This window comes from Arachis hypogaea, chromosome 5 (assembly GCF_003086295.3).
Source record: "Arachis hypogaea cultivar Tifrunner chromosome 5, arahy.Tifrunner.gnm2.J5K5, whole genome shotgun sequence".
Classification (NCBI taxonomy): Eukaryota; Viridiplantae; Streptophyta; class Magnoliopsida; order Fabales; family Fabaceae; genus Arachis; species Arachis hypogaea.
This window is the reverse complement of record NC_092040.1, coordinates 413823-430506: the sequence shown is the minus strand read 5'-3', so window position 1 is coordinate 430506 and position 16684 is coordinate 413823. Positions and strand designations below refer to the sequence as shown.

Below are 16684 nucleotides of genomic sequence, written 5' to 3'. Positions count from 1 at the left end.
ACCTAGTAGAACAAAACTTTGTGATTATTGTTGTTGTTGTTCTATTATTTACATTGTTAATTATTTTTATTGTCTCTCAATACTTTTTCTTTATAAAATTTTCACCTCATGTTTATATGAAACCAAATATATCTTCGATGTTGATAATAGTTAATTATAACCTTAAATCTATGCAACAAATGCCATTTCGCTTCAGCAATAATAACAAAACATACAAAACAATGCAAAGTCCATTGTATTGTGCAATAAATCCAAATGAACAAACCATATGCATGGAAATTATTTTCGAAAAATGGAAACTGACTCAATTGTATTACATCTGAGAAATGATTTGGTTTTGTGTTTATGAGTTAATCTGTTTTTTGTGATTGATTTTGGTCTTTAATGACAATATCAAAAAAATTAAATTTAATCACTTCACATTAAGATTCTGTACTTTTTAAAAAGGTCGAATTTTTTACTACGAGCTAAAAAAAAATTGATCCAACATGTCCATATTCTATAATAAAAAGCTAGTGAGTTCTTATATCAAAAAAAAAAAAAAAGCTTGTGAGTTTTGTTATAACAAGTATCCTAATTTTAACTTTTTACTTTTTGTTAATAAACTTCTTAAGTGTACCAAAAATTTTATTTAATTTTTAAGAAATGCTTGTAAGGTATTATTTAATTTGTTAATAAAATTGTTAAATAGATAGTATATTATTTAACATGCACATGATGGAGGTCCCTTCAACTACCCATGTACCATGATGGTGTTAGCCAATACCCAACAATACACCAACTGCACAATAAACATTGGAAAGGACAATCAGTCTCAATTACGGTATATATACTTATTAGTTGTTATTATTTCAGTAATGCTAATGCTAGAAAGACAAAAAAAATAATCAAAAATTATTTTATTTAATATTTATTATCGTAATAATTAATAAATATTAAATAAGACAAATTATTATTACTTTTGACTAATATTTTTTATTAGTAAATGTCACACACCGCCTTGTGCTACATTGCCTCCTATTAATTTACAAAAATTATAATATTTAAAAAGACATAGAGATAAAATTGACCAAGATTCTAAAAATCAACTCATTATTAAATTGAAAGATCTTTATAGATTCGAAAATTAAAAAAGAACTAAGATTAAATCTTAAAATATATTTTTTAAAAAACATAACTTTTTTATTCTTTAATTATAATTTTTGTTAATAATTAATTATAATTGTTTATCTTAGTGTATATCTAATATAGTCGATATAAATATAAACCAAAGGAGACAAGTAAGGGAAAGGAACACAAATTTTAAATGACTGGACGGGAAGCGAATAAGCATATACAGATAATAATTGAAAAACTTGTTATATTAATTGTGCATTATTTCCTAGCATTGCTGATTTAATTAATACAAGTCTTTGTTTAAGTGAACACAATTCTGTATTCTGTACTTTGATATATATATGCATGTCTCCTTTAATTAAAACGTGCCGTATCTGTTACCTGATAATAAACGAGGAATATGTATATACTAAGCTATGTATTGACGATGTTTCAATGAAAGAATATGTACAAATGAAATGAAACAGATTGCCCATCTATCCGTGATAAATCATTATATTATAACTAAATAAAGAAATAATAACAGTCCACTAAACTGTTACCAATAATAATAATAATAATAATAATAATAATAATAATAATAATAATAGTAAATAAATAAAATAAAAAAGACAAATTAATCCATGACTTTTTAATGTGTGGACATTTAAGTCTTTAAAAATTTAAAAATATATTTAAATTTTTTATTTTTTTAAAATCGGAACACATCGATCTATGGGTCTGATTTGTTCCATTTTAAAAACTTTACGTGTGCAACAATATCAACCAGATCAATACAACGTATCACATTTGATTTTTTCATTGAATTTGAGAGACCCAAATGAATATGAGGGATTATATGTCCAAGTTTTGAAAAAAATAGGAACTTAAATGTATTTTTAATCTTCAAAAACATAAATATCCACGGATTAAAATATTAAAGACCTATTTGTCATTTTCTCTAAAATAAAATATTCCAATTTCTTTGTTTTGATGACTAAATATTACAGTCTCTTAATCTCTTTAATTAAAAGCTCTTTATTTCATTAAATACTTCCATTATTGAATTCTCCACTAAACTAATTTTAAATGATTTGTCACAAAGGCCATATAGAGTTGACATTGTTAATGTTTTATATTTTATTGTGCTTTAATTTGAATTGTGTGATGTAGAAGATAAAATTAAAGTAGAAAATAATTGATAAATATAGTATATTATTACAATGTGAAATAAAATAAAATTTTCACCAAAATGACAAATATTATTGAGTAATGATCAGGAGTCACAATTCTTTATTCTAATTATCCTCCTATATATAATTAAGTAGAAAATCTTAACAAAATATATAAATAAAAAGTAAACTTTAAGTTTTTATACAATATAATGCATTCAAAGATGAAACCTTTTCATTTCATCCTTAATCTTAAGATGCTTTTTAACCAAATACTAAAAGAAATGACCAAATATATGCTTATTGCTTTATGGAAAAACTAAAAGTACCTTAAAAATGTCACAACTTGCCTTAAGCTAGGGTTTCTCATGCAACATGTCTTTTATTTGTGATTAGTATTATTACCTCTCTTTGTAAATTTTGGGTGTTTGTGTATGTGTATTGTCTAAATATTCCATGTTTAAGTGTTTGGCAAAAGCTTCCGAAAGTTTAACGAGGGAAGTAACAAATATGTGACTTGTGCAAGCAATAACAATATAATGGGATCCTAATAAATCAACTTTGATGAAGCATATCACAATACGCAAGTTTGATATTGAACATATGAAAGACCAAATCTTTTACCTAGGTCAAACATTCCCCCAAAAGAAGAAAAAGAAATTAAGTACATACATACATAGATTTTATTTTATTTTATTTTATTTTATAGCACTTAAATTCCCACTTGGGAGGTGCTTGCTTTTGTGCGTTAGTTGCGCCAAAAATTACGAGCTTGAATGCAAAGCCATAGATTGCATCACTATCCAACACTTCCATTACCAATGAAAACCGCTTCTTTTGGCCACGCAATATTATTACTTCATATAAATATTTCAAATATCTTTTTTGGATTTTCTCCTAATAAAAACCACCTTTTCTCTGCATGCTTCTTCTTAACCTCCCAACAACAACAACCCTCTCTCACTTCTCTCTCTTTCTTCTCTCAATCATGCAACACTAAACCCTCAACGAAAGTAAATAATAAATGTTATGCTTTCATTTCATTCCCCTGTTTAAAAAGGAATGCCTACTCTGTTTTTGTTTTCCTTCATGACTACTATTTTCGATTTTTATTTACAAAAATATATCATTTTATTATTATTATTTTTTTAAGATATGAATGAATACGTATTTTCTTTTCCCTCCTTGTTTTCTGTAACTGTTTTAAACGGTGCGTTTTGTTGTTTATGCAGAGAGAAGCGGACGCAGAAGAAGAAAGATGAAGAGAATGGATTCGAAAAGCGATAACGGAAGAGAGTTTTCTAGCGACGACGACGCATCTCCGAGATGTGTAATGGAAGCTCCTGTTTCTGAAACAGAATCCGACTCCACCACTACCAGCAGCAGCAGCAGCAGCTCCTTCTCCCCGGAGAAGCTTCCGCTTCCGCTTCCGCCGCCGCCAGCGGTGGCAGCGGCGGCGCTGAGAAAAACGAATTCGAAGGAGAGCAACTTGCAGCAGTGGAAGACGATGATCGACGTTTTCAAGTTCAAGAGCGTTAAGAAATTGACGACGATTCCTCTGCTCTCTGCGGGGAACGAAATCACGAGGAAGGGTTTTGCTAAGAAACTGGCTCGGATTCGAAGCGCCGAAGATAGCATCGACATAGGTGTTATTCCGACGAAGCCTTCTTGGAGGAACTTCGATTACGCGGAACTCGCAGCTGCAACTAACGATTTCAACCCAGGTTAGCAGAACTTGCTACTTTCTATTTCCGTCGCTTATTTTCGTTTTACATTTTCCTTTACTTTTATTTATGCTTGATGACTAGTTTCAACTTGCAAAGTTGTAAGTGATTTTGCTGATAGTAGCAAATTTGGTGTAGATGAATAAAAAGGAGGGAATAATTTTACCACTTGTTTGAGACTTTAAGACTTCAGAATATGCAAAAACTTTCTGCCTTCTTTCATTTTTGGTACAAGGAATATGAAATTTACCCCAAAAGTATTTGTTGTTGTTATTATTATTATTATTATTAGAATTTGGTTAATAATTAGTTATAATTGGAGCTAGAAGTAAAAAGAATGCTAATTGCTACTAATAAAAGTTTTACATTTTTAATGAATTAAATATATTTAAAATTTTGCTAATTTTGGGGAGGTTGAGAGAAATTATATGGTTATTATGGTTGAAAGGGTCAGCAGCGCCATGAGGTTGGGGAGTTGATTAGGTGCTTACTGCCAAACTTGGGAGTTGGGAGAAATAGTAGACGACTTTTTGACCAAAAAGCATAGGGTTCCCTTTTCTGCTAGACAAGGACACAAAACTGATCATGGGTCCCTTCTTTCACACCTCTTAGATTCATTTAACACTGCTCTTTATAAAAGCTAAATCTAATACTATCTTTTTATAGTTAGATTAATTAGATTCGATTGTGAGTTTGATCATTGCTATAGGTTATTAACATGTAAATAAAACATGAAAAAGCAAACATTTTTATATTTTTATTTTCCCTTGGGAAAGTGCTTGGGGAGGATGCTGTTTCTGACAGTAACAAAACACAGGCGTGGTCCTTGATGGTGCTTTCGGCTACCAGCAGTCATAAATTGTCCCACTGTTGGCCTTCGGGCTTGGGCATTGTGTCCTTTTAAAAGAGACATATCTGTTGTCAATTATAAGATTTTGAAGAGTGAACCCTCCTCTTTTGATTTTTATCAATGAATTGGCCATAATTTTGTCAGTGACACGGCCTACTAACTTTGTCTTCTCATGTCTTCCAAAACGTTCATTAATTGGGGACGTAAAGGGTTGGTATATGAGGTTCTTTCTTTCAAACTCACCCTGCAGTGTGGGGATACTCTCGTTTAGGAATTGATTTTGAATGGTAGTAGTTGAAGAAATTAATACATATGATTATGACTTTTATCCATTTCAAATAAATATTGATCCGGAATAATCATAATCATACATTAAAAACATACCACGTAATTCATAAAATTTATAATTATTATGCAGATAATTATTTATTCTGGTCTTGTTCTATCAACCTACGTTGAAAAAATGTTCACACTACTGTTACAAATTAGTTAAATTACGCAGAAAAGATGGTCATATAGCAAAATAGTAGACTAGCAATGAAAGCAGCCTCACTAAAATACAAATAGGTATATCAAATTTGTAGCCTTTATTTTTGACCCAATTTCGCAATATGTTTCGTATGTAGGAGTATTTAATAAAATACCCACTATTAGTCAATTAATGAAATAATTTTAATGAAAAACCGTTGACAAATGGTTTGAATAAGAAGCCAGTCTCAGAGCCTAGAATCCTTCAGCATTAGAATTGAAAAGAGTTCAACTAGATTTTGCCCCCATATCATCAATCCAACTTAAATTTATTATGCTTATAAGTCAAAGTTTAAATCCAATAAATATTGGTGACTTTTGAATATTTGATTATTTGAATATTTTCCTTATCTACCAAAAATAAATTGAATATTCCTCAATCCTTAATAAGATCAGAAACAGTTACATAGCAATTTACATCATAACTTGACTTTTCTTTTGTTCTAATTCTTGGAACTTTTGGTTGCACAGAGAACCTGGTTGGTAAAGGTGGCCATGCAGAAGTGTACAAAGGGCACCTACCTGATGGGAAAGTTATAGCAGTCAAGAGACTAATGAAGAATGCCAAGGATGCTGGGGACAGAGCTGGTGATTTCTTGACAGAACTTGGGATCATTGCACACATAAACCACCCAAATGCAACACGCCTTGTTGGGTTTGGGATTGAACGCGGTCACTACTTTGTACTAGAATATGCTCCACATGGCAGCCTTTCTTCGTTGCTCTTTGGTGGGTTTGATGCATTCATCACTTGGAACTCGTTTGATATCCGTCTCAAGACTAAAATATCAAGAACATCTGGGATACAACTCTGTGGAGAAAGAGATGAATACAGAAACATATAAATGTCCTTATTTAAAACAATATTTTGTTCAATTGTCTGTCTACTGAAAAATTGGAGACAAGAACAAAGATACAACTTTTCTGTTTTGTCTTTGTCTTCTTGTCCCTTTTTTTTTTGAAGTGCTTACCAAATACAACATCCTTCTCATTTCTTGGTCTTGCACTTCTCTGTTTATCCATCCATTGTCATTTATCTTGCCATTATCACCTTTTTTCCACAATTGTATTTTGATATCCAAAGATGTATCAGAAAGTGACATCAATAGATAAAAGTTGCTTGCAAATTAAGAGGTGTTCAACATGTCAGGTTCTGAATGCTTGGAGTGGAAGACAAGGTTCAAGGTCTCCATTGGAGTGGCAGAAGGGTTGCAGTATCTGCATCAAGATTGTCCTAGAAGAATCATTCATAGGGATATCAAAGCCTCTAACATACTACTCAATGAAAATTATGAAGCGGAGGTACTTTCATAGTAGTCTAAATAAGTTCTTGGCTTTCATGTTAAGTATTTTTTCTAACCATTAATAGCTTCTGTGATAAACTTCAGATTTCAGATTTTGGATTGGCAAAGTGGCTTCCAACTAATTGGGCTCACCACGTTGTCTTCCCAATAGAAGGCACATTTGGGTTAGTATTGCAGCCTCAAGTTTAGCTCTTAACATGTTTTCTTATTGTAACTTCATTATCTAAAACACTTGGTTGCATCAATGGCTGTAGGTATTTGGCTCCAGAGTACTTCATGCATGGAGTTGTGGATGAGAAGACTGATGTATTTGCATTTGGGGTTTTGTTACTGGAGATCATAACTGGTCGTCGTGCTGTCGATTCAGATAGTAGGCAAAGCCTTGTGATCTGGGTAAGTCTTAGTAGCCCCTTTTATATCTTGTGGAAGATCCTAATTGAAATTCGAACACCAAGGGATTAAGATGTTTATAACTCTCAATTTTGCTCAAAGATTACATATTCTATTTAATTATGAGAAGGACAAAATAAGAATGATATACTATTGTTTTGTCAGGCTAAGCCACTGCTGGATACAATGAATGTGACGGAAATAGCAGACCCCAGATTAGAAGGGGAATATGATCCTATTGAAATGAAGCATGCCATGGTAACAGCTTCCTTGTGTGTCCACCAGATATCCTCCAAGAGACCATTCATGAATCAGGTAAGAAAAAAATCAGCACTCATTTCCTCATTCACCTGATTTAGTTACTCCCCTGTTCTTTTTTTATACCTTGCAGTCACTTTTTGGTACATCCTAGGATCAATGTTATCTAAGATGTACCATTTTGTGGCAATTAAAGAAAAAAGTGAACTGGAGCAGTAACTAGTATTTCAAATCTCAATTATGATGTGTTCTTGCTATAACAATAGGTTGTACCCTTACTCAAGGGTGAAGTAGCAGCTATTGAACTCAAACAAAACTCACCAGCAACAAGATCACTCTTGTTAGAGGCATGTGACCTTGAGGACTATACTTGCTCTAGTTACTTGAAGGATCTCAACCGCCATAGGGAGTTAATCAATGAGTGATGCTTGATTTGTTGTTTTAACCTGCGCATATAAATGTTAATGAAGGCTATGTATGGAATAGCCATTTTAGCAGTGTGTACAGCTGAATCCAAAATGCACAAGCTTGTGTTTTTCTTCAAGCTTTTAGTAGGATTGTAATTTGGCATGGAATTGTAGTCAGAAGATAACCCAAGCAACCATGGTTTCGGCTTTTGTGAGCACTATGTTCATGCACAGGAGTGTTTGTAACTATTTTGACTCAGCTGTGCAAGCTCTACATGAATCTCACCTATCAATCAAATTGCCCCTTGTGTTTCCCTTTCTCCTTCAGTAGTTATGGAAGAATAATACTAGCAATAAAAAGAAAGAGTCAATGTATCATAGTCCACAACCATTTAGGCATAGAGGAAATGTCATTTAAAAATTGGACCATCTTAGCCAAAGCTAAGGCCTCATTAAATAAATGAAAAGAAATTAGAAAAAGTATAACGTGCTGACATGGATAAACGTTGAAAATTGACCAAGTATTATCCGTCTTATGTAAATATCTCTGAAGATAGATGCAATCCCCTGTCGCGCTACAATAAACACTTGCCTTTGACATTTCTTCTTTTTTATCTTCATGATTGAGAGTTAATATTAGGTCTTGTTAAATAAAAAGGTTATGTTAGGTAATTAATAATTTTTTTGAACAACATAAACAACTATCAATTAAATTAAAATACATTACACCTCCAAATTATCCACCTACATCTTAATATTAGAATAACCATCTGCACACCTAGTGAAATGAACATTCGACATATCCAATATTCATATTTTTTAGTTGATTATCATGAACTTCTTTCCCAATGATTCTTGGGAAATAGGTAAGCCATGACAAAGTCCCCATCCATAGCACTGCAAGTCTGCAACCGTAAAACAGCATATTCATCACGCAAAACTCCCCCCACAAGTAGCCACATTTCCAATATTGTACGTAAGCAGCAGGGTCTATTAAAAAAGTGTGTCTTCATGGGCCATGAAGTCATGTAGCTTTGCAGACTATCAAGAAACAGACTCCTTGAGCTTTTTTGCCAGCCCATACTCAAATTTATTTTAACTAAATTATGACCCATTTTGAACCGCGCCACTGACCAAAAACAAAAGAAAAAAGAACTAAACTGTTACACTTCTTGAGTGAATGATATTTAGTTATTTATTCTTAGCACCAGAGACGATCTAGAGGGCCACCGAAATTTCAGAAATATGTATACATTATATATGTGTAGCAGTGTCATATTACATTGTAAGTTTAAACTCGAACTACTCTTTTGTTCACATATATACGTCTCGTTATGAATAAATTAATTGCATCAGTTTTTGCACCCCTTGCTGTGACTTCTGGATCTATCCACGCTTAAACTAGTTTTATTATTTTATTCAGAACTAGTGAAGACAATGAATTCATTGAACTGGAACATGCACAAACACCAAATGGAGCTCAAAGGGTGGACCTCATGGCGGTGAGAGAACAAAGAAAGAATTAACTTTGCTTGGAAGAGAGACTATTGACGAATCATTTTGGAGGGTGATGCTTCCAACATCCACTCATGCATCTTTGAGATATTTTAAGGTAATTGCTCAATTTTGAAAACAATTCGGTTACATTACCAACAGCATTTTTGTCAACTTATGCCAACTTTTGTTTATTACTGTGTTTAATGGAAGTGTCTTTGTGGATGTGTCTAATAAAAATATTTTTTATGAATGTATATCTTTATACATATGTTTAAAATATAATAATTAATTATTGTTAGCAATAAGTTGACAAATAACATATTAATACCCTATATTTTTTCTTTATGAATGTATATCTTTATACATATATTTAAAATATAATAATTAATTATTGTTAGCAATAAGTTGGCAAATAACATATTGATACCCTATATTTTTTCTTTTGAAAAACATTTCTCTATATTCATATTCATTTTGATTTTCTAGTTTCTTGTGAAACATGACACCCAATCAATTATTAGTAGCATGACTTTTTTAGCACATATGACAATAGGGGTCAGTTTCACGAAGAAAAAACCATTATAACATCTCTTAATAGGTTGAGAAACGTCAAATATAGCTAGCCTACTGCCGTCGAGATTTATACCGCGAATTTAATGTTAAGTTTTTAGTGCGATAAATACCACCACCTTTTTTTTTTCGCTGAAGAAAATTGCTCGAGGTACAGTAGCAAGGTTTGATCGCAGGATAATTAATTAAGTAAATCTTGGTTTCTATATTTTAAGAATTCATGGGGAAAATGTTTGCGGAATGTTAAAAATGTATAAAACGAATAGTCAGTGACGAGAAAAGGCTAAACAAAGTTGGTAATAATTTAGACAAGGACGATCAAACTGATACTACTGCAGTACCGCTGCATGTTAAGAGGAGAATTATACAGGAATTCTTGTGCAAAACCATATAATAATGCACAACTCAAAATATTCCTCAAATTTGAGTAAATTTAGTTACATAACCCACCTTCCTACTGTAACTAATTAAGACTACCACAAAATTAAACCTCTTATCTATGTTTACTTAGCAGCTGAAGGGTTAATTATAGATGGGGAATTTTGAACCGGGTCAGCTAAATTGTGCGGCCAGTGACTATAGCTTCTTGATTTGTTAGCAGAAAATTAAAATTAGCGAAAGATAACTACTAGTTTGATCAGGTCATTATTAATACTCAATAGGACTGGGGAGGCCATATGAAGAACTCAGGTGCTGCTGCAGCCACTGGTGGTGCAGTCAGTCCGGCGGCATTGGCAGAAGTTACGGCGGTTTCTACACCGTTAGTGGGGTGGAAATGGTGGAAGAGGTTGTGGTGATAATAAGCTGGCGCGGAATCATATGGGATTCGGCAGGGGATGGAAGCAATTGGCTGATGTATGGTTGATGAGAAGTTGATATTGCTGCCACTCATGTTTGCACACACTGGTTGTTGCTGCTGGCCGGTGGTGATGGCGTTGATAGCAGACTTCTGCTCTGATTCTAGGGAGAGTTTCAAGCGTTTCGCCGCGCCGCCAACAGGAAGAGAGCTCTTCATTATGGCATCAACATCGTACCTGCTCATCTCAAAGTTGGTTACTGCATTTGCACCTCGGAACTTTATAGCTGCTATATCATATGCCTCAGCAGCTTCCTCTTCAGTTGCTGTCAACCATAAATAAGAAAAGGATTAAGTGATAACATAAGATCAGCATATAGTATATGAAACTCAGCAATTTGAATAATCATCTTTGTTAACACAGGAACACAATGGAAAATGAAGGTTAAATACTTACCAAATGTTCCCAAGTAAAGATCTTTGTTTCCGGCAACACGACCAATTCTTGCTTGCCACCTACCTTGTTGGTGATGCCTGCAGGATTAATTGGAAATAAGCATAAGATATAGGACCAAAGTATAGGAGAAAAGATGAGTACATGTATTATTCTCTACAATGATATCAAATGAAAGATGATGTTGAGTCATTTGAAATTCCATACCTTGTCACACCTCTGTATATGGAAGCTCCCCTGGAAAAGCCACTACTTTTCCTGCAAAAAAGATAGTCACGTATTTCAGTACCCACATATAAGTATAGTTATAATATAGTGTTTCAAATTCAACAGGCCAAAGCAGACAAACCTTCTCAGTGATGCAATGAATTCTTGCTTTGTTACATGTTTCATCTCCTCCAGTTCCTTTGGGTAATTGGAAACCTATGGAATAAGAGGTAGAAATAATTAATAAGCAAATGCTGCAACTTGCCAGTTCAAGTTACCAAGTAAACCCCGAATTATTATTTATTAAAGATATATTATTTCCACTCATGCATAGAACTGACGTACATAAAATAGTTGCATAAAATATTTCTATATAGTTTTGTATATATAATTAGTCCCTTGGCCAAGCCTCCTCTGCTTTCTTTTTATTTTTAATTATTTTTGTTGTTATACCTTCACAAATTGACCAGAAAATCCTAAATGCACTTTTCTTGGCACCTTAGCCTCAACTTTTTACTTACCAATGCAAGTAAAGCATATTCCTTTGACAACAGCCAATTACTTAGATCCACTTTAGCAAAAAGATTGAGCATGCGAAGCATATGTATATGCTCATACGTACTCAGATAAATGAATATGAATTAAACATTATTACTTTAATAGAATAGCTAAACCTTTAGTCCCATCTCAACAAGCAAGGTTCCTTTCAGCTATAAACGTAGGATCATTTCATGCACACAAAGCAACTAAGAAAGGATCAAAAGCATAATACACAAGGAAGTGACCCTTACAGGGAAGTTGGTGGTAGCAGTGGGACCCCAATACTTTAAAGCTGCCAAATCATAAGCTCTCGCGGCCTTTTCTTCTTTGTCATATCCACCTGATGATAACCATGATAATAATTTACTAATAAGTTTCAGAAAAAAAACTACCATATCTTAAAACAATGTATATATAACTGTGCAAAAGCTTAATATAGGTTGAACGAGTAGAATTTTTACAGGAAGCTTTTCTTACCCAAGTAGACTGTAGTGGCAGCCAGAGATGCACCAAGTCACGTTTCATATGCAAGGACATAAGCCAAGAATATCAAAACATTAGATTATGTAATAGTCAAAATTATCAGCAAAAAAATTACTATTCTTGCAAAAAAGAGAAGGACCAAGCAAAAAAAGAGATCCTATGCTTGCCAAAATGCCACGATGCATGCGCACAAGCATCCTTTTTTTTTTTACTTACTTTTCTCTCTCTCTCTCTCTCTCTCTCTCTTTCACCACCATTTTAGGTAGCTATACTGATGGATCAAAACGACTATGCAATTCCACATCATTGCATGAGATCCATGTACCCCACCCTCTTTTCTAAGTACAAGGACGAGACGAATTTTAATTGTACCAAAAAGTTGAAAACTATTAACAATAATCATTAGTTTATAATCTTGTAGTTTTTCCCTTTTGGCATAATTTTAAAAAATCCCACTAGGTACATAGCCCACATTTTCAAAGACATATCAGAAATCCCGGCCACATAGAATGAAAAAAAGGAACACCGAATTGCCTATTTCACATTAGAAAGAGACTATAGACAATTAGACATCATCACTTTCTGGCCTTCCTTTTTCTCTCCGCATATCTATCTTGCAATAAAGTGACTCATTTACAATATTTATTTAATTGTTATTTGTCTCTAGTACACACAAGATCTAAGAAATCCCGTGAGTTCAATTCAGAACCAATTAAGATAGAAGAGGACATTATTAATCAGAGATATGCCAGACCCACTGTCAAGAAAGAAAGCCTTTCAGCTAGCTAAGCATAGTGAACACTCCACCACCACAACCATCTCAATGCAAGTAAAAAAAAAAAAAGAAAGTACAAAATTTTCAATATGGTGGCTGATTGGTGATGTGGTCAAACCCAGCTTTCACTGGCACACCAAGTGTGAAAGCAAAAGCAAAAGTTAAAGTCCCCACTCCTCTCCCTACCCAGAACAGAACAACAAGATTTATGACTCTTGATGGATGGATAGATATTAGCCATGAAAAGGGTACACAAAGAGAGAGGAGAGAGAATGAGAGCGAGATTTAGATTATTAGTCTTCTCTGAAAATATGTATCGATGTCTAAGGAGACAGGGAAATCAGAGGCACCCGAATCACATGGGGCAAAATGGCGGCACATTGGATCAAATCAATTGAAATGAAAGGAAGCAAAACAACACAGTTAAGTCACAAGTACTATTACTACTACTACTACTCTATGTGTGTAGTGTAGGAGCTAGCTATCATTGGTACATGTAATAAAAATGTAAAAATATACTTCCTATACTCCCCCCACACATAACATAACAATAACAACATCAGTCAATCATAAAATAGACTGTGTTGTGAAAGAAACCCAGGTGTCCTACCACACTCTCGACCATTAATGCACCCTTCAATGCATGCAACCCACTTTTCAGTGCACAGTATCATCCCCCTATCAAAATTTCACTACTGCATACATATATTCTAATTTTTCAAATTCATTTTCTTCTTAGTATTATCTCAAAAAATAATTAAATAAAATGACAGATATAGAGAGAGAGAGAGAGTGCAACCTTGACGCCCTTTTCTGGCCTGACCCTCTCTTCTACAGCTGTTATCCCATAGATGCGCTTCATATCTACCAGTCCATCGGTGTCTGAAATCAAAATACAAATGACAAAGTTTATTAGTACAAAAATACAGACATTAGAATAAAAATAATCGAACATGGAATGCTAGAAATTCATGACCCCTTGACCTCATTTACACTATGGTTAATAACTTAATCACATTCCCAATATTCCCAACACGCCAAAAGATCCTTTCAGAGTGAAAAAGAGATAACCATCCATTTCAACAACAATAATAATAAATGATAAGTAATATTAAATAAATAAATAAATATTTAATTTATGGAAACTGAAAATCGTTGCTACCTAGTGACTCCTCTGTAAATTGAAGTTCGCTGGCCAAATGTATCGACGATCTTCTTCGAACTATCGGAATCGGATACTACGACGGCCTTCTCCGCCGAACTCTGCGCTACGCCTAGTGACAAAGCTCCGGTAGCGGTAGCGGCAGCGCCGCCGTTGGAGAACGCCAGCTCGTTCCCGGAGGAATCAACGGAGCGAGTTCCGAACTCGTTCCCACCGCCGTGCTGCGCCCTACCGATGGAGGCTGAGTCGTCCACCTCAGACCCCGAGTTAGCGCCGGAGAAAGCTTGAAATCCAGTAATGGCCTTCAGATCTTGGTGCTCGCCGCCGAAGTACGCGCCGCCGTGGTCGTACATGTGCGTCGTCAGCGACGAATCCTGCGTCTCCGTCTGGCTATCGGAGTATCGCATCATCGACGACGACGAATCGCCGAGAAAATCCTCCAGCTTCGGCACCACAGTCGTCGCCGCAGCATGCGACGGCGCGTGACTGAGGTTCTGCGACGAGTCCACGTAGCTCGTCATAAATAGCGACTGCTCCACCATGCCGTGCGGTTGCTGTTCCTTCCCCTGGTTCCCCCAACCTGCACCAAAAAAAAAAAAGATTAATAAGACAGAAGTGTTAGCTTAGCTTTCAGTGTATGGTTAATTGCATATGATGGCGTGATTAATTAGTTAATTAGTAATTAGTAATTACCGTTGGCGTAGAAGTTATCTACGAAGTAGTTGGTGGTGGCTGAAGCGGCGTCGTATTGGGGAAACTGTGGCTCGGATGTCCTTAGCATTTCCATTGGAGAAAGCGAAAACGATAGCCAGTTAGTTGCACGAGCCATTTCGATGTGTTTGTTTTGCTCACTTACTCTTTCTTTCTTCTCAGTAAAAGCCACACACAGATCAAGACTTTGTTATAGTAATACAGATTTTAATGTATTTAGAATTTTAGGAACCGGAAAGCAGCAAAAGATGGTGCAGAGTATAAGGAAGGAAATGATGTTCTTCTGTGAAGGTATGTAGGCGTTACTTCTTTGACGAAAGCTACTTATCCATGCGGGTTACACTATCGTATTATTATTGGTATTTTAAATAAGGAAATAGTAGAAACAATAATGTGTGGTTTAGGTGATTGGAGAGAAGAGGAGGAGAAGATAGTGAGAAACGAATGCATGCAAGGTCATTAATGAAGCTTCGGTTTCAGTTCTGAGGGTGTAAGAGAGAAAGGGAAAGAAGAGAAGGGAGTGATGTTGAGTGGAGTTATATAAGAGCAAGAGTTTCAGCGCAAAAGCTGAGCGACTGGGGTGAGTGAGTTATAGAGAGCGGAGAAAGAGAGAGAGAGAGGGGTAAGAAAATGTGAACAAAAATGAAAAAAATAAAACCAAGAGAAACGACTTTAGGCTCTGCGGTGAAGAAAAATTGTCTCAAGGCAGGGTCGCGAAACATCCGGGCTGGCGGAAAATTGAAGAATTTGTTTCTTAGGGTTAGTTTCCAAAATCATTTTTTTTACCATAATGCCCTCCCGCTTTTCGTTCGGGAGAAAAAAATTGGAAAATTAAATAAAAAAAAAAACGGTGTTGCGTTTCACACACTTGTCTTACATGCAGCTCCCGCGGAAGGAGTTAGGGAGTGGCAATAACAAAAGCAAAAGCAAAAGCGAAATTCAAACTCTTAAGTCTTAACTCTCTTAATATCGACTTGTTCCTTTGACTACTTATCTTGTTTTGTTCTTATTCCTTTAATTTTAAGTCCACTGATTCCTTGTATTAATGGGTTTATTGGAATAGAAAGTCCATTTAGAATGCCATAAGAAAAAAATTGAGCACTATTATTACTACACCATATTTAATTGCTTCTTATTTAATTGTAGAATTCTCACATGAATTGACAGGCAAGTTCTAGTGAACTCGTTATGAATGGCGAGTTAAAATTAAAAAAATGAGTTGGTTTATATTTTAATTTATTTAAAAAAATATTAATTCAATTTGATTTGTTTGAGTTAATCAGTTAAATTAAACGAGTTGATTTGTTTGTCTTATTTTTTCTTTTTTTTTTAATTACTAATTATATATAATTTTAGCAATTTTTTTACTTGAGATCCTTACAAATAAAAAAAATTATCATACATACATTGATATATTTCATAATGAATTATTTAAGATTTTAAAAATATTAATAAAACAAGATTTTATAAATTTATAAAAAAATTGCTAGACAAATTAATCCGTATCCGTTTAACTCGAATTCATTTAATTCACGAATTATACGAATCGAGCCAAATTGACTCACTTTTAAATAGATCGTAATTTTACCAACTTAACTCATTTATTTTTATTAATAATCTGAGTAAACTTTGGAGTCACAGTTTATTTTGACAGCTTTTTTTTATTGTTCTAAGATTCCCTTTAAGTTGCTTCCATAAATTGTTACTAAATCAATCTAATATTATTTTAGGTTGAAATTTAGGTGCAGTCAACTTTATGTG

The 16684-nt window shown here is 34.2% G+C and overlaps 2 protein-coding genes across 2 annotated transcripts; one reads left to right on the top strand and one right to left on the bottom strand.

Moving 5' to 3' along the window:
• The first annotated feature begins 3012 nt into the window (after window positions 1-3012).
• On the top strand, window positions 3013-8042 carry LOC112799955 (receptor-like cytosolic serine/threonine-protein kinase RBK1). The gene is made up of 8 exons (XM_025841969.2): window positions 3013-3280; window positions 3500-3991; window positions 5841-6098; window positions 6520-6671; window positions 6758-6837; window positions 6928-7066; window positions 7229-7378; window positions 7588-8042. Exons 2-8 carry the CDS (start codon window positions 3526-3528, stop codon window positions 7744-7746), a joined length of 1404 nt encoding a protein of 467 aa, XP_025697754.1. The 5' UTR covers window positions 3013-3280; window positions 3500-3525; the 3' UTR covers window positions 7747-8042.
• A 2056-nt stretch (window positions 8043-10098) lies between these two features.
• Window positions 10099-15646, bottom strand: LOC112799954 (AP2-like ethylene-responsive transcription factor AIL6). The gene is made up of 9 exons (XM_025841968.3): window positions 14906-15646; window positions 14213-14792; window positions 13850-13932; window positions 12270-12278; window positions 12044-12132; window positions 11395-11468; window positions 11253-11303; window positions 11049-11125; window positions 10099-10917 (listed from the first exon to the last, which is right to left on the bottom strand). The coding sequence occupies exons 1-9, from the start codon at window positions 15039-15041 to the stop codon at window positions 10451-10453; spliced, it is 1566 nt and encodes a 521-aa protein (XP_025697753.1). The 5' UTR covers window positions 15042-15646; the 3' UTR covers window positions 10099-10450.
• Window positions 15647-16684: the final 1038 nt, after the last annotated feature.

What these genes read in the sequence shown, in the direction of transcription:
- LOC112799955 (XM_025841969.2), top strand. Translation starts at nt 3,526, where the DNA reads ATGAAGAGAATGGATTCGAAAAGCGATAACGGAAGAGAGTTTTCTAGC. An exon ending in AACTAACGATTTCAACCCAG is followed by an intron (nt 3,992 to 5,840) that starts GTTAGCAGAACT and finishes TTGGTTGCACAG; the next exon opens with AGAACCTGGTTGGTAAAGGT. An exon ending in CCAATAGAAGGCACATTTGG is followed by an intron (nt 6,838 to 6,927) that starts GTTAGTATTGCA and finishes CAATGGCTGTAG; the next exon opens with GTATTTGGCTCCAGAGTACT.
- LOC112799954 (XM_025841968.3), bottom strand. Translation starts at nt 15,041, where the DNA reads ATGGCTCGTGCAACTAACTGGCTATCGTTTTCGCTTTCTCCAATGGAA. An exon ending in ATATACAGAGGTGTGACAAG is followed by an intron (nt 11,126 to 11,252) that starts GTATGGAATTTC and finishes TTAATCCTGCAG; the next exon opens with GCATCACCAACAAGGTAGGT. An exon ending in TCTTTACTTGGGAACATTTG is followed by an intron (nt 10,918 to 11,048) that starts GTAAGTATTTAA and finishes TATGGTTGACAG; the next exon opens with CAACTGAAGAGGAAGCTGCT.